Source organism: Maniola jurtina, chromosome 8 (genome assembly GCF_905333055.1).
Source record: "Maniola jurtina chromosome 8, ilManJurt1.1, whole genome shotgun sequence".
Taxonomy (NCBI): Eukaryota; Metazoa; Arthropoda; class Insecta; order Lepidoptera; family Nymphalidae; genus Maniola; species Maniola jurtina.
In genome coordinates this window covers 14,101,940-14,126,548 of record NC_060036.1, presented here as the reverse complement: position 1 = coordinate 14,126,548, position 24,609 = coordinate 14,101,940, and the positions used below count along the sequence as shown (strand labels likewise).

Genomic DNA, 24,609 nt, shown 5'->3' with positions numbered 1-24,609 from the left:
GACTTGGGATAGCTCCCATGGCCAGCACAAATCTAAGCTCAGCTAGGGGCTTGGCTCTACTAGAGATCTCATAACTTTTTAACAGTGAAAACATTATGAACTTGTGAGTCTTGGCTACCTTTTTACATGAAATGTTTTTAGTGGGTCCATTTTGAATAAAAGCTTTCATTTTGACTTCAATAGTTAATCTGAATTCTCTGAATACTCATTTAATCTGAGAGACGTTTGGTGGAGTTCCAATAACGCATATCAATCGATTTGGCTCCGGCCGACTAGATAAGCAACGTTGACTCAAGTCAAGTCGATTTCTGTGCGGGACCGACTGTGGAGGTCCAAAATCCTTTTTGCCACTTCCATGTTTTATTAGTCGAATCACTCAGTCAAAGGGCCCGAAAGCATTACCAATTCATCATCGTTATCATCATCATCATCATCATCGACAATCAATAGATGCCCACAGCTGGACATAGGTCTCTTTTAGGGACTTCTACAATCTTCATGCCAATGTCTTGCGTTGATCCCACTGCTTCCAGCGACTGTCATGATGTCTCCTAGCGGAGGGTCTTCCAACGCTGACCTTTCCCGTGAGAGGTCACCATTCTAGCACCCCGGGACCCCAATCTCTATCGGTTTTTCGAACTATGTGCTCTGCCCATTGCCCCTTCAGCTTCGCAATTCGCTGACCTATGTCGGTTACTCTGGTTCTCCTGCGGATCCCCTCATTTCTAATTCAATCACGTAGAGAAAATCCAAGCATAGCTCGCTCTCTCCATCGGCCCACTGAGTAACTCTGGGCTTTCTTGTGCCTTTGTTTGTGTGCCTTGTGTTTCTTGTTGAAGGTTCATTGGTAGCGGTCACAACCCTCAGGAATAAGGAAAACAATGCAGTGAGAGAGCCCCTACGCTGTCGCAATTAGAACACTCTGACAAGCGAAGCTTAACCATGTCAGTAAAAATAAAACCGGTCAAGTGCGCGTCGGGTCATCCGCAGTGTTGTTCCGTAGTTGCCCGTCACAATATTATTCCATTGCATCAGCTTGTGTGCGTCCACTGCTGGACATAGGCCTTACCAAGAGCGCGCCACCAAACACGGTTCTCCACCTTCCTCATCCACCCGCTCCCCGTCACCTGCTTCAAATCATCGGTCCAGCGGGCAGGAGGTCGTCCCACACTGCGCGTACCGGTACGCGGTCTCCACTCCAGAACACGTCTGCCCCATCGCCCGTAGGAAACACCCATGCTAAGGTAATTATTATTAGTATTGGCTTTCTAGTGCTAAGAATTTACGGATGGATAGACAGACAGACAGGGCATGGCATGGAAACTATAAGGGTTCCTTCCTCCCTGTTGAATACGGAATCCTAAAAATGAGAGGAATTCTGCCCGGAATGGAATCGTTTATCTTATCGAGTCGACTCTGGAATAACATCATAACTACAAAAACTGTGAATGCAATTTCAATTCTTGCTGCTAATAGTAATAGAGGTGAAATTACTGTGCATTTTTGAGGAATATGTACTTTTCTGATACGGCATCCGTTCCACAGGACAATGTGTGTCATTGATCTCAGATTGACAATTCAGATTTTTTTTGTAGCTCGATATAAACAAAGAACATCTGTTTTTCGGTTTTGATTTTCTCTGACTTAATTGTAATTGTAGTTTTACTGATAAAATATTAAGATAATACCGTGATTATACTTAACTTTCTTAGGCCGCGGACAGACTTGAAAGTTTCCTCACGTATAGAACGCGTCAGGTCGAGATGGCAATCGGGGTATGAGGCGGGGAGACGCCCCGCACACATCCACGTCACCCGCGCTCCCCCACACTGGGTTAATCCGTCCGAGATTACCAAAAATACAGCAACCCGTATTTTTTCAATTTTAAGCGAAAGCCGAAAATGTAACAATTTCGGTGGACTTTCATACAAAGTTCTATATCTCCAAAATCAAAATATTTTTATTAATTGAAACTTTCACACTGTACTTTTATATCATCAAAAAAAAAAAAACTGAAAGCTCAAATACCAATAATAATTTTATTTTGTTCGTTATACCTTCAAAATCGGCGGACTTTCAAACAAAATTTCATGCCCTATAACCCCTTAAACCAACTACCCCCCAGTTCCTGTCTAGATGGATTATTCAGCTCCAGCGGTTTTGGCTATATGTTGATAGATTATTCAGTCTTTTCATGTCTAAATTCAATCTAAAAGAAAATGGAAACTTTTTTCCCTGGAGCTGGTGTAGTAGTAGGTATTTAAGCAATTTAATCTTAGTTTATCGGGTTCCCTTAACTCCCAAATTACTCACCTAAGTAGGTAGGTATTCTTGACAAAACATGAGGTGTCGTTAGCTTAATGTTCTGTGTGTCACAGGCTAAAATTATTGTGACCAATCCAGCACGGCTACATGACAAAAAGAAAAAAAACGGCCAAGTGCGAGTAGAACTCGCCCAACGAGGGTTCCGTACTCGGGTATTTTTTTCGACATTTTGCACAATAAATCCAGAATTGTAAAAATCTGTTTTAGAATGTACAGGTAAAGCCCTTTCAGATACCCCACTTTGTTAACCCCAAGTTATCTTAATTTGAAAATTGACACATTTTTTTTTAAACCACAAAACGATTTTGAGATTAATTCCTTTACTTGTGCTATAAAACCTACTTACCTGCCAAATTTCATGATTCTAGGTCAACGGGAAGTAATCTATAGGTTTTCTTGACAGACACGACGATACAGACAGACAGACGGACAGACAGACAGACAACGAAGTGATCCTATAAGGGTTCCGTTTTTCTTTTTGAGATACGGAACCCTAACAACCAGATACATTAGCAACTAGGAGTAAGGACTAAGCCTACCTATTTAGTATTTAGCTATAAGTAGGTACTAATTATGCAAACTTATGGACATGGCATCTTCATTGATTCCCCCACCCTTCATTTCAAATGCACTCTTATCGCGAGTAATTAAAATACAATTTCAAGTCCTGCACTCGTAAAAGGATACGAGCCATTGTGATTCCAGATAGATAGTTTGTTATATTATTGTCTTTGAACCGTACACTAGTGGAAGAGTGCTAAATTAAAAAAAGAAAAGGTTTTTTATCGTTTTTAAATTCATAGATAATAAAATAAAAAAAGTTTTAATTCTTTTTAAAATTAAATTCTGTATTTTGTTAGCAAGTTAAAAAAATAAATTAAACAAAACAGAGAAAGGTTTTAATACTAAGAATAGTACAAAAGGATATCATTCGTTCTAAAATTAGGATATTGCGATTAAAGTGTGTCAACTGTCAAGTGAACCGGAAAAACAATGTTATGTTGGTGATAAAATTTGAACTTAGGTGTTACTTAAATATTAATTGGCATTAATTCGTTACAATAAAGCTTTAAATATTCCATTAGTTACACGTACTTGTACATGAGTGATGTAAGTACCTAATTAAAAAAAATACGTTTTATAGTACAAAACAAAAAAAAAATTAAGTCGCTTCGAGAGATTTCATTTGAAGTTAACGTTCGTTCGAGTTTTAAAAATTTGAATTGTATTTTTTTTTTTAACTTTTTAATTCGAATTTTGAAATATTATTGTGAGTGTTTGATTCAAATAATTGAATGAATAGAATTTTTATGATTAACTTCGCGTAGGTAATGCGGTGATAAGAAAGATGCGGTTAAAACTACTCTGTGCATTGTTAATGCTGTGTTTCATACATTTCACGTATGTGGATGGATTGAAGGCTAATGATACGGGGGTTTGTGTCATAACAAGAAGGTAGGTGTTTATTGAGAAAACTTTTTTTTTTTTAAATTGAATAGAAAATAAACTACTCCTTAGTTGTTACCTTACTTTTTTCTTCGACAAGTAAAGCTGATATTAGGGGTTATTCCAAGATAGAGATGGGTAGATTGGCGTCTTTTAATTTTTAAATCATTTTTATTTAAGGAATTGTTTTTTTTTTCACAGTGAATTCACAGGCGATTTTTCACGAAAAGTGATTTTTCAAATTTAAAACCGTTTTCTATATCAGTAGCGTTGTATTTAATCAGGAATTATAATCAAAACCAAAAGCGAACCGTTAATATTACACAGGTGGTTTTTCACGGAAACTTTGTGAGATTTTGCTCTGTGTTTTTTCACAGGCTGTTATAAGTAACGTAGCAAACGTCATTATCATTATGAAAAGACTTCTCACGTAATTTTTCACATGATTTCTGTAAAATAGTCTATGTGTAGCCTAGATCCCCTGGAATCTAAAACATACATCGTGCAACTCCCGAACGAAGTAGCACAATTATTCTCAAAACCCGACTCCCTTCTTTTATTTTAACACGTTTTACGGCTCTGGGTACCAGCCCTTTTGTACCATTACTTTCTTCACTGGCTTAATGAATCAAAGAAAACCTCTTTCTTTGATATCACCATCTCATGTCCGTGTAGTGCAGTTTCGCAAAAAAATCCTTCGTTTCTTCTTTTAGGTCATAGACAAAAAATATACTTTTAAAAGCGGCTCCCACAACAATCGGAGATCTTTTTTGGATCGACGAAAATTGTAAACGCTCTTCTTTCAGAATTTTCTGAAGGATTTTAACAAACTATATATTAGCTGTTTAATTAAAAGCATTCTTAAAAAAGCAATTTTTTTCAGCGTGAAAAAAACCCAAAGGCGTGTGTACTTAGTCAAATATAAATGCGGCAAAAAGATATGCACTACCAGAAGGAGCAAAATAAAGGTGAGTACATACCTCCTTAACAGGGCTCTCTCCGTCACTCGCTTCATACGATCGTAATTCCAATTTCATTTGAATATTAAGCAACCAAAGTCCATGAAATTTTGCAGACATTTTCTAGAAACTAATATCTGTGTCTGTAGTGTTTTAGATTTTTCTAAAAATATGTAGTTTTAAAATTACAGGGGCTCAAAGATTTGTATGTAAATTTTTAAGACCGCGTAACTTTGAAACCGAATATTTTAACAGAAATCTGGAAAACCACAGACATAGATATTAGTTTCTAGAATATGTCTGCAAAATTTCATGGACTTTGGTTGCTTAATATTCAAATGTAATTGGAACTACGTTTGTATGAAGCGAGTGACGGAGAGACCTCTCTTAACCTGTAACTTGGATTCGATGCGATTACTTATAGATTTATGACATTGCTCTACTATTTAACGCAGGGGAATCTAAAGTAGGTAATTTATTTAGAACTAGAGGAAGCCCGCGACTTCGTCCGCGTGGATTTAGGTTAAAGATCCCGTGGGTATTTGATTTCCCAGGATAAAAAGTTGCCCATGTCAATTCAAGGGAAGCTATCTCGGTACCAAATTTCATACAAATCGGTTAAGTGAATGGGTTTTTGGGAATCCCGTGGGAACTCTTTGATTTTCCGGGATAAAAGTAGCCTATGTCCGTCCCCGGGATATAAGCTAACCCTGTACCAAATTTCGTCAGAATCGGTTAAACTGTTGGGCCGTGAAAAGGTAGAGACAGACAGACAGACAGACACACTTTCGCCTTTATAATATTAGTGTGATGTATTTCACACAGTTTGAAGTTTGAATTGACGCTTAGATATTTCAATTATGTATTACAGGATTACATAGTAACGCAAAACGATACACTATGCTGTAAAGGCTGGACATACAGCAGCGATTTGGATGCCTGCTCTCCCCTATGCAGTCGTGGATGCATAGGAGGTCGATGCACCGCGCCAGACGTATGCCAATGCGAACCCCCCGCTATACTAGACCAGGAAACTAAAAACGCATGCTACCTCCCAAAATGTGACTCCCCATGCAATAACGGAGCATGCACAACGAATAACACATGCACATGCTTGCATGGTTACGAAAAAGTTAATAATACGTGCCAACCGAAGTGTGAGGAATGCCAAAATGGACGATGTATATCCCCAAATATTTGCGAATGTAATGAAGGATATATAAAAGAAAAAAATACATGCATTCTCCGTAAGTGTGAACCTCCATGCAACAATGGATGGTGTACAGAAAATAACACTTGCGTATGCTTGCATGGGTACGAAAAAGTTAATAACACATGTCAACCTACATGTGATCTTTGTCAAAATGGCCACTGTACGGGTCATAATGTGTGCGAATGCTACCCAGACTATATCAAAATTGATGGTGTTTGTAAACCTTTGTGCATCAATGAATTAAGTTTGACTCTAAGTGTGTGTAAATGTGGTGGTGAATATCAAAATGTCAGTAGTTGTTTCGAGGCGTGTAAAGAAGAGTGCGTAGTTTGTGATCCCGATGGCCAGTGCAGACGTAGAAAGGTTTGTGGGTAAGTGAATTTTTAGTTACATACACAACTATAATATGATCATCATCTCAACTAATCAACGCACCAATTTAGTACTGAACGCGGGTCCCCTCTCAGAATGAGAAAGGATTAGGCTGTAACCACACTGGCCAAGGGCACTTTCACACACCTTTTTTAAATTATAGACTTGCGCTGCAATCAGATCTGCTGGCAAGTGATGATTCAGCCTAAGATGAAGCGCGCTTATCGAGGAGAACTCTCGACTTAAAGGTGTCCATATTAAGATTTGAAAACATTATGGAACACAGGCAGACAGGTCCTCACGATGTTTTCCACTACCAAAGCAAGTGACATTTAATTGCTTAAAACGCACATAGCTCCGAAAAGTTAAAGCTCCGGATCAAAACTTGAACTCCGAACAGATGTTAACTCAGGTGAATAGAACCGTTTTTGACAACAAAGAAAGCAAAGTGGCCAGAGAAGCGAGCTCGAAATTTTTCTTTCATTCTAATCTCTCCCTCATTTATTTTTTATGGGGTCTCCAACTCAGAACTAACTCTTATTTACTAAACATATTATGTATTTGCGATTTCACTAAAGGACGTTTTCGAGGTTTCAAACCTTAGAAACGCGTTTGGATAGTTTGGAGGCCCGGGGCGGAATACCTCCATCCGCCAATGTTTAGTTCGGCACTGATTGTGATACACAATAGACCAAGTTGGCTCGGATAGCTGGTCGATGTGTCGTGTATGCGTCAGTGCGCGACGCGTGCGCATGCAAATGTCATAACATCCTGCACTGATACAGCGTGACCCGAATGCCGATGGGAACGGGAGGGTAATGCTGTGGCAATCAGCACCGGATTCATATATGAGATATTTGCGCCCTAGACCCAGAAATTACTATCATAGACCCGATATGTTAAACTCAAAATACTTTTATAAAATCATTTTAAAAAGTTTAGTACCGAAAGGGTAAAAACGCAGCCTTATTAATGTCACTCTGCTGTCTGTCCGTCTGTCTGTCCACGCGTCACAGGTCTCTAGTTCGTAGATGAAATCAGTTACAGATCTGATGATGATTGGTGTAGAAAGATGATCCAAAACCGAATATTGAATTAGAAATTCAATTGAATTATTTAAAAAGGAGCCTAAAAAAAATTATTTTCTTACCCTAGCATGTGGGGTCTCATTGTTTAAAACTCATAGAGTAGATAACGAATGTATTTTTTTTTTAAGTTGTCAGTTTTAGACCATTTTTACAGACAGACCTTTTTCCCGTTGAGTTACGGAACCCTAAAAATATTATTATATCAAACTTTTTGATCAAAGACGTTTCAGTATTCGGCTAATAATGTCGCAGGACAAAGAATCGCACACTTCCGCGGCGCCAGCGTCCTTTTACGGCTGAACGCGCGATGAGTGGGACTTTGCATACGTCTGCTTTGATTCACGCCTTTCCTATATACTTGTCAATTATGTAGCTATCGACATCGGCATTGTGATTATTTCACTGACATCTTGTACAGGGTTGCCATTTTAAGGGTTCTGTACCTCAAAAGGAAAAACGGAACCCTTACACTTTGTTGTCTGTCTGTCTGTCTCTGTGCTATCCGTCTGTCCGTCTGTCGTGACTGTCAAGAAAACCTATAGGGTACTTCTCGTTGACCTAGAATCATGAAATTTGGTAGGTCTTCTAGCACAAATAAAGGACTAAATGCGGAAACCGTGAGTTTGTGGTTATAACACAAAAAAATATTAAAACGTGTTCATGAACTAATACCCCGAGTTTTACATGCCTGCAGTCCCTGCAAAACCCGGTTCAATGGCCCACCTACGCACATCGTAGGTTTCGTACCGTATTCGTACACACACCATTAACTTCGAGTGACCTATTTACGCAACTTTCGTTGACCTCTAGCGTTAGACAGATGTTTTATTTAAAAAAATTGTAGATTTTTATCAGTAATGTTATCTTATCAGTAATGATGAGTACTATCGCCTGTCTTCGTTTTTGCTAGCGTTCTGGTTATACCATGTATATGTGCCTAGTTTTATGTGTCTTGAGTTTGAGAGAGTTAACATAACCGTTTTCCCTATTAATAAGGTAAACTAGGAAACTAATTAGTATATTATTTGTTATCCATGGAAATATTCCAGCGCCATGGAATAGTTTCATACCCGCCGACCACAAGAATAGTTCTCCTATTCAAAAGTACATAGGATTTTCATATTTATATACAAGTCAAATAGAGGTGACAGTCGTATGCACATTTTATTATCAGAATACATAGTTTCAGTTTGATAATAACATGCAAGCATAGCGGTGTAAATAACAATTATTAATATAGAAATATAATTTCAATTTATTTTTCCTTATTATTTTGGTATGCATTATGCACTTATGACGTCATAGTCATGGTGCACTATGGTAATATAATATTATTATGGTTTAGTTACCATCTTCGAAATATAGTTTGGTGGCCATCACCCAAAAAGCTTCCCTATCTAAAACCACTTTAATTTCGGATAGCTAAGCCCTTTTTCTGTGGTCGGGGGTTCAATTCTGGGCACGGACCTCTAACTTTTCGGATTTATGTGCGTTTTTAACCCCCGACCCAAAAAGAGGGGTGTTATAAGTTTGACGTTTGTATCTGTGTATCTGTCTGTGGCATTGTAGCTCCTAAACTAATGAACCGATTTTAATTTAGCTTTTTTTGTTTGACAGGTGGCTTGATCGAAAGTGTTCTTTGCGATAATCCAAGAAAATCGGTTTAGCTGTTTGAAAGTTATCAGCTCTTTTCTAGTTACTGTAACCTTCACTTGTCGGGGGTGTTATAAATTTTTAATTTACACTTGTACACTTTTAAGCAAATAGTCTTATCACTTGCTTTATCGGTGAAGGAAAACATCGCGAGGAATGCCTGAAAGTTCTCTATACCTAAGGTTCTCAAAGGTGTGTGAAGTCTGTCAATCCGCATTGGGCCAGCGTGGCAGACTATGGCCTAAGCCCTCCTCATTCTGAGAGGAGACTGTGCTTTTAGGTAGTGGGCTGGCGATATATTTATTTTATTTTATCAATATAGGTATTTACATACGTTCTTCAACTTCTCTGGCCGATTGATTATGATGATATTGTATCCCTAAATTTTACGGAACCAATTACGATAAAATTTAAAAACCAGTCAAGTGCGAGTTGAGCCTCGATCTTTTAGGATTCCGTACATAATTATTATGTGTGTATGAAATATTATTTCTTTTCCGAGCCAGAACTAGACTAGTTTAGTTTTTGATATAGCCCTCGTCACAAAAATGGTCTCAAACTGTCAACTTTCATGGCCCTCCGTTTTTTTATTTCCTAAGATAAAAAATAAATAAAAATGTATTCGTTCTTTACTCAATGAGATTCTAAACAAAAAAAAAATCGGCTCCTTTTTCATGTATGGCAGCCCCCTGAAAAATTACTTAGTTGTATTTTTAATGCAATATTTGGTTTTAGGTCAACATTTTACATTAAATACCAAAATTTCAGATTTGCAACTCATTTCGTCTACAGGCTAGAGATCTGTGACACGTGGACAGGCAGACAGACAGCAGAGTGACATTAATAGAGCTCTGTTTTTACCATTACGGAACCCTAAAAAAGACCTTCACTAGTAAAGTAAGAGCTACACAGTATGTATTTAGCTGGAACTTGCTATCAAGCTCATTATAAATAATTGACTCTTTATGAACGATTACGACTAATTATTCATACTTTCCTGATAATTAAGTAAAAGCACGGCTTTGTTTTATTTATTTGAGCAATTTGTTAATAAACGTTATCTACAGTTCATAGTTTTGATATGAATGTAAAAGAAACGTTTCAATTACATTGTAATAATTGGATATGATTTTGTATTTAAACAAAGAAGTCATTTATTAATATTTTTAGTTAATGACTTAACTAAGGATTTGATTACAGCAGTTGACTAAATTGTCCTTCTTATTTTTATTTAGAAAACTAGCGGATACCAGGCGTGTGTTACTACGCTAAAAAAGAATGTGCCTAATGCATTGTTTTTCGTCGAAAACCATCTTCGCATTATTGCCTTTCTAATGAAACCAGTTTTGGGCACATCGGTTGGATGGTTTCAGTCTATAACGGATATAGGTAGAAATATTTTTTGGTACTTATTTGATTGTTGGTCCTACGCACCTGGGACCAAACTAAAAACTAACTAAAAGCCATGGCCCCATGTAGCATTATTTTTTAGGAACATCAGTTTTTGAAAATTCCTACGTTTTTTGGCGATAACTCAAAAACTACTTTTTTTGCAATTAGTTAACCGGACAGACATATAAATATTTTCTACTAGCTGATGCCCGCGACTTCGTTCGCGTGGATGTAGGTTTTTAAAATTCCCGTGGGAACTCTTTGATTTTCCGGGATAAAAAGTAGCCTATGTGCTAATCTATCTCCATTCTAAATTTCAGCCCAATCCGTCCAGTAGTTTTTGCGTGAAGGAGTAACAAACATATACACACACACACACATACAAACTTTCTCCTTTATAATATTAGTGTGACTATATGGTTACAGCAATTATAGTATACTAGCCGATGCCCGCGACTTCGCCCGCGTGAATTTAGGTTTTTTGAAATCCCGAGGGAACTCTTTGATTTTCCGGGATAAAAAGTAGCCTATGTGCTAATCCAGGATATTATCTATCTCCATTCTGAATTTCAGCCAAATCCGTCCAGTGATTTTTGCGTGAAGGAGTAACAAACATACACACACACATACAAACTTTCGCCTTTATAATATTAGTGTGATTTACCTATCGGAACATTACATAGTTTTTTTTTTAATTATTTGGCTAAAAAATTGCTATAAATTGCTGCCGATTGTCGAATGTCTGCCGATTCATATAGCTTTAGGTAATGGATGTATCTATTACTTGTACCATTTCGCGCAGCCATTGGTCTGTTTTTAAGGTCGTTGTTTAGAATTCAGGTGGCCACACGGACAATTAAACCCATCGTATTTGGGAATACGCGTACGGAATGCAAATTTTATTGGTCTATCGCCAATCAGCTTGATTTGTTTACGATACGCGAAATTGTTCTTTGACACACTTTGTTTAAACGCGTAACAGCTTTGTGTTTTAATAAGTTTAAGTGACTTTGTCAAGTAGTGATAATAAAAAAAATACTAGGCTGAGTTTGTTGTGGGCTCTTCGTAGACCTGGGTGCGTTTGGAACCCTCGTAGCCTTAGTTTTAAGCTTACATAATTAATTTACATTATCACCATTACATCATTAATCATTATCTTACAAATCCAACAGTTGACAATCAAACCTAGAGCGAATAAATGATTTTACTTTGACTTTGACTTGATTAAGCTATGAAAATAAAATAGAATAATTTAAAAAAAAAAAAGATTTTTCATTTTTTTTTAACATAATTTAAATGATTAGGAAGGCGATTAATGACATCACAAAGCGTGAACGACAAATATTTTTCAATTTGTTAATATAAAAAATATTTTACCGCAGAAATAAGGTACTTACTCAATTTTTTTAAATATAGATTGAGAATATTTAATTCTCTTTCATAAATGATTTCTAGCCCAATTAACTACAATTAAGCGCTATACATAACGTCACATCATTTTTAATCTCCAACCCAAAAAGAAGGGTGTTATAAGTTTGATGTGTGTATCTGTCTGTGTATCTGTCTGTGGCATCGTAGCTCCTAAACTAATGAACCGATTTTAATTTAGTTTTTCTTGTTTGAAAGGTGGCTTGATCGAGAGTGTTCTTAGCTATAATCCAAGAAAATCAGTTCAGCCGTTTGAAAGTTATCAGCTCTTTTCTAGTTACTGTAACCTTCACTTGTCGGGGGTGTCAAAAATTTTTAATTTACACTTGTATTATTACAGTCCAAAACCCTTTCCTATAGGACTGTCAGACGCTTAAATTACGTTAGTAAGTTTAATCTAAACGTTTATTTTACGTCTAAAGGCACAACAGATAAGTGAAGATCTGAGAAAAATATTACTTCCTTTCTAGTCGTGAGAATACCGTACGTGTGTTCACATGTTGCACGAATCGTCTGTAGTATTCACGTCTCGTAACATATTATATAGACAGAGAGATTCATTCCGGCGGATGTCTATAAACTCTTGACATGCAAAATGTATTGTTCTCGTTGTATAGAGTGGCTAGACACAGAGATTTCTTCGTGGCAAAAATGTCTCTATATCTAGCTAGTCTTTCAGCCGGTCATCTCAATGGAAGTAGGAAGTACTAGCTCCATCCACGGAAAGAAGTTAGCATAGCGCTCTCTCTTTTACGTAACCCCATACAAATGACAGAGCCAAAAATCTCAGTGGGCATCAACCATTTTGAGTTACTAAACTAAACTATGTTTCCGAATTGAATTTCGAATGTTTTTTGAATATACTTACATCGATGTTGAAAACATGTTTGTGATTGGTTGGTGGCTCAAAATCTACGCGATTTTCAAAAAGGAGAGATAAATGAAAAAATGAAATTAGGCGTAAATCTTACAAATACCTACTTGATAGACGTGATTTTTTGTGATGTTATAAGTAGTTAAAGACTTGGACAAGGCTAGTTTTTACCTCGGAAAATCAAAGAAACCCCGCGGGATTTTAAGGAAACTAAATTCACGCGTACCTACGAAGTCGCGGGCATCAGCTATTAACAAACGAAAAAGTGTAGATAAGTTTTTGTTGAAAGCGTGATTAAAGTAATCTTATTAAGCTACAAATATGAGCTTTTGAATCAGTCGGATCAGACAAAGGGTTCTGTGTGCTTAGACACTGTTTTTTTACGATCCCGACTTAATGATTCACAGCGCGCAACGTCCTGTATAATATGAATCGCCCACAAGGCTTCTACAGATGCGCCGACAAATCGTATGCCGACAGTGCCCATCCGGGTTCATAATCTGGGGCTCTGATTTTTATGATAATAATCTATACCTGGTACGGCGAGGCCGTGGTGGGTCCGGTTTTATTATACAGAGTCAGGATCAAGGACGAAAATTAAATATTGCACAATTACTATTGCCGTGTGCATTGCGGGTCGCATACACCACCTACCACATACCATACACAGATCAGAGACGTGCTACAACTATCAGTACATGATGACGTCGGGTCATATTTGAGTAGACTCTTTTTTCTTTATGTTGAGGCTACATTAAGGTTATCGTCAATGCCCAACAATGCCAAAATCATCGCGATAATCAAGCGTTAAACTAAGTGGCCACACTTGAACGGTTAACGTCTTATGCCAATTATATTGGGGTTAAAGTCGTCTTATGCCAAACGGCATAGTGAATGCCGTTGTACGTTGATCGTGGCTACATTTACGTCTAACGAGATACGGCGTTGAACATCGCGTTGTGGCGGGACATTAGTCAGGTGAAGCGACGATGAAAATGACCTCCGAGCTAAGTTGTAGTTGGCAGTTGGGACGTATATAGATGCTTGTATGAAACGCACATAGTATTTTATTTTAGGGTAGTTAGCGTATTAAACTTAGTCGCGTCCTTGGATCGCACGGCGCTGATCGTGTTAGTAAATCATCTTGAATATTATTATTAATAGTGTGAACTATTACTAGTATCTTTCGATACAAGCGCCGCTAATATAAACAAGCAACTGTCATATTAATTCAAATTATTGATTGCATCACGTAATAATAGTCTGTATCTAACGGTCAATACCCTTTCCTGATTTATTCGTAAATATTATCTGCATATAATTCGCGATCTTTTTGCAAGCGCCAAGTACCTACAAAATTTGTGAAAAATCTGTTTTTTCAATTTTTTAAGTAATTACAACTTAAGAGTTTATCATATTTTTTGCTAAGTTTTCTACTATCGCAAATTCTCTAAACTTAAGAAGGTGATAATTTTAATACACCCTTCTTGTTCTTACGAGTAAATGAGCTTGTCAGTTTCGTTATTACTCTTATTTTTAACCCCCGACCCAAAAAGAGGGGTGTTATAAGTTTGACGTGTGTATCTGTGTATCTGTTTGTGGCATGATGATGATCCTGAAGTAATGAACTGATTTGCCGTTGAGCCGTTTGAAAGTTATCAGCTCTTCTAGTTACTGTAACCTTCATTTGTCGGGGGTGTTATAATTTTTTTATTTACACTTGTTAATTAAAATAACTGCGATCAAAATGACGTCTAATCAAGTACCGTGCCTCGATTCATTCTTCCGTTTGAAATATAAACAAAACAATGTTTTATTGAAATAAATTTCTTTAAAAATATTTCGAATTTTAGGTAGAAACTAGTTAAAGCTTTTTCTACTGAAAAAGACCGGTAAGAAACTCGGCGGCTGCTCTTTTCAGTTAGAGAAAATAATTCAAAACTTATATAAATTGCTTGTTTATATTATACGTTTCATCTATAGTTGAATGATATAGGTACACACTAATCGGTGGTTAAAGTGCGGAAAACCGACATAATTAATATACATATATTATGCAATTATTTTTAATGTACAATAGTTATTGTAACGGCGGATGTGATAAGGTGCTATCGCGAATTGGCGGAGCTTTAGGTCTCACCATTTGTTGAATTACTGAACGCTATATAGTTGATCTCACAAAATGGGTGTTGAACCTCGAATAGTGTTGTTATTATTGGCCGTTACACCTGTGTTGTGTGTGAGGTATCTTCAGGAGGGTGATGTGGGTGCTTGTCCGGAAAAGAATGGGTGAGCTTCATTATTTTTGACACAGCCCTTCTAGCTATTTGAAGTTAATGGTACGTTTAAGTATCAGTTGCTTTAATAGTAAAGGAAAACATCGTGAGAAAACCTGCATGCTTGAGAGTTCTGCATTATGGTTTATGCAGGTTCTCAAAGGTGTGTGAAGTCTTCTAATACGCATTTGGCAAGCGTGGTGGACTGTGGCCGAAACCTTTCTAATTCTGAGAGGAGACTCAGGCTCAGTAGTGAATAAAGAAGAAGAAATAAAAAAAAACTCGACTGTCCCGCCAAAAAACGAACTAAAACGTACAATTTGTCACATTTAAAAATGACGCCCTACAGCCGCCATATTCAAATTCAATTTTCAAAAATTTGTAGTCAGTGTCATACTTAGATATATTACAGGGTGGAATTTAGTAATGCCACCTGAAGGGAAAATACCTACTCTTAAGAGGGCTCTCTCCGTCACTCGTTTCCACTCGTTTCATACAATCGTAGTTTCAATTTCATTTGAATATTAAGCAACCTAAGTCCATGAAATTTTGCAGACATATTCTAGAAACTAATATCTATGTCTGTGGTTTTCGAGATTTCTGTTAAAATATTCGGTTTCAAAGTTACGCGGTCTTAAAATTTTCATACAAATCTTGGAGCCCCTGTAATTTTAAAACTGCATATTTTTAGAAAAATCTAAAACACCACAGACACAGATATTAGTTTCTAGAATATGTCTGCAAAATTTCATGGACTTTGCTTGCTTAATATTCAAATGAAATTGGAACTACGATTGTATGAAACGAGTGGAAACGAGTGACGGAGGAGCCCTGTTAAGACTAGATAGAAAATTTTACTCAAAGACTTTATTTTTTAACCCCCGACCCAAAAAGAGGGGTGTTATAAGTTTGACGTTTTAAGTGTGACGTTTAAGTATCTGTGTATCTGTCTGTGGCATCGTAGCGCCTAAACGAATGAACCGATTTTAGTTCAGTTTTTTTTGTTTGAAAGGTGGTTTGATCGAGAGTGTTCTTAGCTATCATCCAAGAAAATCGGTTCAGCCGTTTGAAAGTTATCAGCTTTTTTCTAGTTACTGTAACCTTCACTTGTCGGGGGTGTTATAAATTTTTAATTTACACTTGTAAATAGAAAGAAATCTGCATTCAAAGATTTTCGAAAATTCGCTTGCCACACGCGGGAGTCGAACCGACTAATATCTGTAAAAATTGCAACCTGTACTTTTATTGTATCGATCATTACGATCAATTATGAGGATGAAATCTCTCTAAGAAACTTGATAAATTAAATGAACTCAATGAATTAAATGAAATTGACTCGCACTTGGCCGGTTTTTAGAATTTAGTACTAAGTCCGAGGCTGTAATCTACAGAGCGCACTTAAGTCCTAATCTGTGCTTAAGAGGGCTCTCTCCGTCACTCGTTTCATTTGAATATTAAGCAACCAAAGTCCATGAAATTTTGCAGACATATTTTAGAAACTAATATCTATGTCTGTGGTTTTCCAGATTTCTGTTAAAATATTCGGTTTCAAAGTTATGCGGTCTTAAAAATTTTCGTACAAATCTTTAAGCCCCTGTAATTTTAAAACTACATATTTTTAGAAAAATCTAAAACACCACAGACACGGATATTAGTTTCTAGAATATGTCTGCAAAATTTCATGGACTTTGGTTGCTTAATATTCAAATGAAATTGGAACTACGATTGTATGAAACGAGTGACGGAGAGAGCCCTGTTAAGCTTTGCTAAGACTTAGACGGTTAAAACGAGACAGATTTATATGACTCTCTGCATTTAAGCTTGTTTGGTTTTTAACTCATTTTTAAGTACGCTCTTAAGCCTTAGTGTCTATTTTTCTAGATTTTATTGATTTTTTTAGTAAATATTATAAATCATTTTACTTTTCTTTGCACTTTTATTGTTCAGTTCACTTTTCTTGCAATTTAAAATATTTTTAAGGTTAAATATTTACATAGTTCTTTATTTGTTACAGGGCTGGCGAAACCGAGGTATGCCCTTCTTCGTTTCGTTCTTCTTTTTTTTTTAAATCCTAATGGTCAATTATAGCTTGAGTTATATTCTCATTTTATACTTAAAACCTAAACCAATCACTATATAAGTTTATATATTATTTCATTTATTCAAAAAGTTATTACTTAATTTGCCCAAAAAATGCAATGCAATTATTATTTTTTCAAATAGGAATTTTAAAAACGTCCAAATCTAGAATTAATTTAAACTGTACCACCAGTAAGTAGAAGGTGAATTAATATCATGCATGGTGCACTTATCACTGGTAAGGCCGTATTATTAAATGCAATTCCTCCGTAACTTGCTCCATACAAACGTAATTTCATTCTTATTTGTTAATATTTAATTGACAAATCAGACTCAATGAAATTTTGTAGGAACTTTCAAAAAACTAATTAATATCTTTATCTGTAGATGGCCAGATTTCCGTAATAAGGTCTAGTTTTAAAGTTACACGGGTTTAAATATTTCTGTGTAAATACTTTAGCGCCTATAACTTTAAAACAAAAATATTTTGACGGAAATCTGGAAAACCACAGACCCAGATATTAGTTCTGAGAACATATCTAAAAAATTTCATTGTTAATATACAATTGAGAGACAAACTATGTTTTTTTGTAACGCACGACATATATTTCAGATTGTATGCTGTGATGGATACAGTTGGGAGTATGACAGAAAGGCTAAAAGAGAATTTTGCAAGCCAATATGTAGACCCAGCTGCGGCAAACACGGAGAGTGCGTCAAGTACAACCAGTGCAAATGTAAACCCCCTTACGAATTCAGAGAAGGCACATGCCTTCTACCCGAGACATGCGAGAATCCATGCATAAATGGACGATGTACAGGCTTTAACACCTGCACATGTAACACAGGATATAAACCCAAGAACACATCTTACTGTGAGCCAGAATGCTCACAACCCTGCATCAACAGCATCTGCGTAGCTCCCGATAGATGTAATTGCATAAATGGGTACACAAGCAAAAATCAATGGGAGTGCACACCTGTATGCAGTGAATGCGACAACGGGCAATGCGTTGGTCCAAATATTTGTAAATGTGATAATGGTTATGTTAGACAAGGAAACAAATGCGTTCCAATATGCAAAGGAGATTGTCCACATGGCCAATGCCTGAGACCTGGTGAGTGTGCATGCGAAGCGGGCTACATAAATGATCCAATAGACAAGTTAACCTGTCGACCAAGTTGTGAACCTGGTTGCATCAACGGCACTTGTGTTGCACCCAATCGATGCTCGTGCTCCCCTGGTTACTCTCCTACAAGAAACGTATCAGTTTGTAAACCAAAATGCGACCATTGTTCAAATGGAGATTGCATTGGACCAAATATTTGTAGCTGTCACGAAGGGTATACAATGATGGGTATAAAATGCAAGCCAGTTTGCTCGAAAACATGCGTCAACGGATTTTGTTCGGAACCAGATAAATGTACCTGTCTTCCTGGATATAGCAATGATGATGTTGATAAGTTTGTATGCAAACCTGAATGTGAAGCCTGTGAAAATGGCACATGTACTTCACCTGGTCTATGTTCTTGCAATGAAGGATATGAAAAACAGAATGGTACGTGCAAACCTGTTTGTTCAAAAAAATGTGAAAATGGATATTGTAAATCACCCAACGAATGTGGTTGTTCCTCCGGTTACAAATTGAAGACAACGCTTGAATCCTCAGTGTGCTACAAGCCTTGCTCTGTATCTTGTGACAATGGGGTCTGCAGTGTCAATGGTGAATGTATCTGCCCTTATGGAACTGGTGATGATAACGTGTGTCGTCCAAATATTAATGAAACGTAAGTACTAAATAGTTATAAAAATCTACGGAACTAAAAAGAAAAGATAGACAGAGCAAACAAATGAAAATTAGTATAAAGTGACTAGCTTATACCCGCAACTTCACCCGCGTGGACTTCACTAAACCCCTATTAACCCTCTTAGGAGTTGAATTTTCAAAATATCCATCTTTACGGGTCTACGTCATAATAGCTATCTGCATACCAAATTTGAGCTGTGCGTTGATAGATCAGTCAGTCAGTTAACCAGTCATTCAGTAAGCTTTTCCTTTTATATGTATAAAAAAGATAAGTTAGTAGCACGTAGTTATGCAAATAGTTTTGCTTTAGAAAAGCATTCGAGAGATAGAGGAAATAACATTTTATCGTTATTTAAGTTTGAAATTGACTTCTCCGAACGTGTTTTATTCTTCGGAAGTACGTTTCATGTCAACTAAGGTTGAAATCTATTGAGCGCACTTTTGCTTAGACTTGAGTTTCAGTTAAAACGAGACAGATTTATGCAAGCGGTATTACGCTGTCTCGTTTTAACAGTGTCTTAAATCTGAGCAAAATCAAAGTGCGCTCTATTGATCTCAGCCTTAGTATCTTTTATCTCAAATTCAGATATTTCACTTATTGAATTAATTTCTTAATTTAAAGGATCGATTGTAAAAGCTGCGAGGGAAATTGTACTGACAACGTATGCAGGTGCCTCAATGGTCGACCTTGTGAATTACTTATTGAAGCGTCAAGAACGGGGTAAGACATTGAGTAAAATTTAATCTAATTTTAATTACTGGTAAATAAATAAAAAACTTGTTTAATGTTTATAATATGCAGTCTTGATACTATCGCAAATGTTGAATACAAGCAGGTGTTACTTTGCGGAATTCTATAGACAACAAGCCTAATTTGCTATAATCCGCTAAACCAAATAAAACTAAAAGCATATCAAAGCATGCACTATGTACCACAGATACTACAAATGCAGGAAAAGCAAGCAACCAAACAAACAATACGCACCACTACATATCTATGGTCATAATAATAGTCTATGGTCTAGTCAGTGTTGCCGAACTCATCATAGAATCATCATCGTCATGGTCATGACAACTAAGCACGTCTTAAATTATTGTTGCTTAATTGGTCTCCAGGTTAGCTGGTCTGGAGTTGACGTGGATTCTGGGCGCATGTATCGGGTTGCTACTCTTTATCTTGGTCATCGCTATCATGGGACAGATGTGGCGAAAGAGACCGAACGTCAAGGCTACTTATGCTGGTAAGAATCTACTTTATTATTATTATATAGTTAGTCGTGTAGAGTTATTAAAAAAAAAAAAAAAGGGAGATGTTACGGTATTGTATTAGTCTGTGATATTAGTCTGTGTAATATCCTAATGTCATCTGTCACTTGTCACTTATCGCTGTCTTGATATAATGTCTGTCTGTGTCGTGTGAATGGGAATAAAGTCAAATCCAAGAGCATCCATCTCAGCTATCACCAACCGTTCTCGTGTCTCTTCAATCCCACACGATATTGGCGAAGTAAATCGCGCCCACCTGGTGCAGCTCCACGCCATAAAATAAAATTGAATTGAATCTTTTATTATATCTATACCAATGAAATAATTTCCAAATCAAGTTTATATACAAAAATATATTTACTTAGTTCAGTATTACTCAAGCAGTAGTAATTGTTCTAAAATGATCTTATTAAAGGATAACGCTTCAAAATAGCTCTGTTTTAAGTAATGTAAAAGAACATTCATTATAATTTATTATGGCACACATTGTCATATTTTAATGGTGAACTTACTACATATTTTGTCAACCTATTTTCCAACAGTGTTCAGTGTAAGTGTGTAACCCAATTTTGAAAAATAAATAATTATGAAATGATTTGGGGTCTAACGTACTTCCCCGAGGGACTCCATTCCAAGCATAATATTTTATACCGAACAAATTGAGATTTGCAAAATATTATGTTCTTAAGTGACTTTTTATGTTTTTGTAAAATCAATACTGGCTTTGTTATATCTTCGGTCAAGCGTGAAATGTTTTAACAAAAAATACAAATAAGTTCTCATGACAAAAAAGTACTAAAGTTATTTCCTGTTTGTATAGACTATAGCCTTTGCTTTGCTCGTAAAAGTTTTTTATACTGTTTCCTATAAACACATTCTACAGATAGTAAGTATTCGATCTGATACAAGGTGGTCAATTAGGTCCCACATTATTTCTGATATTCATTTATAACCTTTGTCACACAATCACATACATATATCGTCACTTGCTATCAAACGACCTTGTAGCCTACCACTAATATGGTTTCCATGAAAATTCTGATATTCATTAATAACCTTTGGCACACTTGCTATCAAATGACCTTGCAGTTTACTGGTAGCATGGTTTCTATGAAAATAGTTAAATAAAAATAATAACATGTATCTGTCTATGATTTCGAAACAACTGTGTATTTAGTTATTTGTTTATTGGTTGTAAATCGAAACAACCGTTATGAAAATTTATTTATATATTGATGTTAAATAAATTATTTTGATAACGGACGAGTTTATAGATTAAAAATTTAGAAAGAATACCTATGTAAATTTAAATTTCTATCGGCCAGTCTGTCCAGATTAATCTTCTAAATAGTTAAACTGAGGCAAACTTTTAGAGGAAGGTAAAGAAGGTACTTCTTTTGCTAGGTCTCTACTCTTTGCTGTCCCGAAATCTCAGCGTATGAAGTCATATGCTAGTTCCCACTAATAGGTACTTGAAAAAAGATACCTACAAGTTTTTAGTACCGCTATATTATAAAAATAGATACGATATTTATACAAATGATACGACTTTTCCAGAAGGTAACCAGAACGGTAGCGTCGGGTTTTTAACAGCACCTGGTACACTGACGAATAGAATCTTCACTGAGGACAAAGCCGACGAGGATTTCTGCGACATCGATCGAGAATATGGAAAAGAAGAAAAAGACGAAATGACATCAGAGCGATTGTTACATGGTCAAGTTATGTATGAAGACGAGAGATTGTAAACTGTTATAAATTATAAAACATTAATTAGTAAGGCAAGTCAATGTACAGACATACCACACACACAAATAAAACGTCAAACTTGTACTTAAATTCGACAATTCTTTATTGTTCCACTCGATTTTTGTAATTTTTAGTAATAATTTGTAAAACTAGAAAAGGAAAAAAGTGAAATATAAGTCAAGCGAAAGTTTTTGTTGCTACACTCTATCCCCGGAAAGAAGTTTACATAGCACTCTTTCTGTTACGTACGAACGATCGAGCCAAAAACTTCAGTGGCCGTCAACCATTTTGAGCCGCAAACCAATCATTTATCATTTTAAAAACACTCTCAATTCGAAAATGTTTTCAAAAATCATTCGAAATTTAATTAGATAACAATTTCGTTTGTGATTTGGTTGACAACTCAAAATGATTAGCGCTCACTGAGATTTTTGACTCTATCACATGTATGGGACTACGTGACAGATAGAGCGCTACACTAGCTAACTATCTTATGTAGATAGAGTATTAGTGGTGATGTTTTCATAAGTACTCAAGTTAAAGAACCTCGCTGATGGTCTTCTAATTTGAATCGTTAACCATTGTAGAAAACCACTGAATGAAATCTGACTATCAGTTAGACCCCGAAAAATCAAAGTTTACTGACTATTCGGCTAAACAAGTTTTTCTTTAACAAAGAACAGATTAAATCAAAGGTATCAAAACATAAATTTCGTGTTTCTAAAAAATACTCATTATTTATTATTGTAATCACGTTGGATCACATTTCTTTGAATTAGAACAATGCCTAGTCAATTTCGTTCTTATTCAAAATTCATGTAGCGTTAACAGCCAACATGTATCCAAGATGAGGGCAAAGATAACGAAAAAGTATTTGAGAGCAATGTAAAATTACTTCTAGCTATTTTGTTATACAAAAATATAATTATTTAGTTACTTTTAACTGTATTCGAGATTTTATGCAAAATTGACCTATAAGTAAGTTATTTTATTTTTAGTCATCAGCAGAAAATGAACCATTCCATTTTAAAATGGAAGATAATATTATTATTAATACACCATAACATTAAAAACACTACAGTGAGAAGATTGGTCCAGTTAAATAAATTATTGTTGTTAAGTTATGCATTAAATTGGTTATTAGTAATAAAAATATTTAATAATAACATAGTATTTAAGATTTATTAACAATTTATTAACACGAGGCGTATGACTGTGCAGTATACAAAACAGATCTCAGCAAGGCTTGTGGCCTTGGCTGTACCTGCGCAGACCGCCGAGTAGCAACTTCAGATTGAACCACGTGCTGGATTTACATTATGTGCTCAAAAATATGGAAGTATTCGGCAAAACATTTACTTACTTGTGAAGAGTTAAACTATGATATAAAAATGCCATAAGCTTGACATAAAATTATGTGAATAGTCTTGAGTTAAGTACTTATCGAAAAATGTGAAGTTTATAAAAGTTCATATCAGAGAAGTATGTACAAACTAGTCTATTAGCGAAAATTAGTTTATAAAATGATTATACTATATTTTTGACACGCATGGAAGCTCTTTAATTTCAAATCTTACCCTTTACTGCATTTCTCGTTTCTAGGGTTCTTATGTGAAGGGTGCCAACAAGCGCGGAACCACCGTTGTGGGCACGATGGGCAACCCTAATACAATTATGACGTCAGACTTTCACGGTCGGCTTTAAAGTTGTAAAAAGTTCATCAAAATCGGTTGTAGTTAGGATTCTTATGTGATGCGCGAAAAAAACACATTTACTTTTGTAATTTTAGTCAGAGAAAATAACTAACATTTTACAGATTTTTTTAAGTTACTAGTGTTTTCTCCATAGCTTTGCCCACGTGGAACTTATACACTACAAAATCTTGATCAGAGCATCATAATATATTTTGTAAATTGGTGCCAACGGGAGTCTGGACTCTATTGCCACAGTTTTATTATTACTAAACCTCCGCTGTTAGTCCGTCCGTCTGTCTGTCTGTCAGTGAACTGTAATAATTGTAAAATAATAATGTAATGGTGATAATTAATTACGTAAATTTAAAACTAAAGCTAGGACGGTTCCAAACACGACTAAACGATCACGTGGAATAAAAAACAAAGTAAAAAATTGTAAAGTTTATTTTTAACACGAGTATTGGCTTCTTATTGCTTCTGAAGCTTCTAGTGTAAACTCTCAAGTTAACTGAGTATTTTGTCATTTTCATCAAATGTAGGCAGGTTTACTTGACTTTAAGAGGGCTCTCTCCGTCACTCATTTCATACAATCGTAGTTCCAATTCATTTGAATATTAAGCAACCAAAGTCCATGAAATTTTGCAGACATATTCTAGAAACTAATATCTGTGTCTGTGGTTTTCCAGATTTCTGTTAAAATATTCGGTTTCAAAGTTACGCGGTCTTAAAAATTTTCATACAAATCTTACGACCCTGTAATTTTAAAACTACATATTTTTAGAAAAATCTAAAACACCACAGACACAGATATTAGTTTTTAGAATATGTCTGCAAAATTTCATAGACTTTGGTTGCTTAATATTCAAATGAATTGGAACTACGATTGTATGTCACGTTTTTCACATGTAACTTACATTCGGGGTTCAGAAGTTTTTGAATAAACAACCCCCTACCTAGTTTTCGTTATATATTCTTATATGTTCTACA

General features: G+C 35.9%; 1 protein-coding gene across 3 annotated transcripts; it reads left to right on the top strand.

Annotated features, from left to right (window-relative positions):
* Positions 1 to 3,025: 3,025 nt before the first annotated feature.
* Positions 3,026 to 23,478, top strand: LOC123867371 (tenascin-like). Of its 3 annotated transcripts, none has more exons than XM_045909373.1 (9): positions 3,026 to 3,102; positions 3,654 to 3,780; positions 4,655 to 4,739; positions 5,602 to 6,314; positions 17,041 to 17,056; positions 17,719 to 18,893; positions 19,536 to 19,634; positions 20,030 to 20,154; positions 21,737 to 23,478. In XM_045909373.1, exons 2-9 carry the CDS (start codon positions 3,674 to 3,676, stop codon positions 21,925 to 21,927), a joined length of 2,511 nt encoding a protein of 836 aa, XP_045765329.1. In that variant the 5' UTR covers positions 3,026 to 3,102; positions 3,654 to 3,673; the 3' UTR covers positions 21,928 to 23,478. The 3 variants fall into 3 exon arrangements, with proteins under 3 accessions (XP_045765329.1, XP_045765330.1, XP_045765328.1); XM_045909374.1 differs by lacking the exon at positions 3,026 to 3,102 and adding an exon at positions 3,236 to 3,435; XM_045909372.1 differs by lacking the exon at positions 3,026 to 3,102 and having other exon boundaries at positions 3,580 to 3,780.
* Positions 23,479 to 24,609: the final 1,131 nt, after the last annotated feature.

Excerpts from the sequence above, each read along its gene's own strand:
- LOC123867371 (XM_045909373.1), top strand. The coding sequence starts at position 3,674 with ATGCGGTTAAAACTACTCTGTGCATTGTTAATGCTGTGTTTCATACAT. Across the intron at positions 19,635-20,029 it reads ATTGAAGCGTCAAGAACGGG|GTTAGCTGGTCTGGAGTTGA; the intron begins GTAAGACATTGA and ends ATTGGTCTCCAG. Across the intron at positions 20,155-21,736 it reads CGTCAAGGCTACTTATGCTG|AAGGTAACCAGAACGGTAGC; the intron begins GTAAGAATCTAC and ends CGACTTTTCCAG.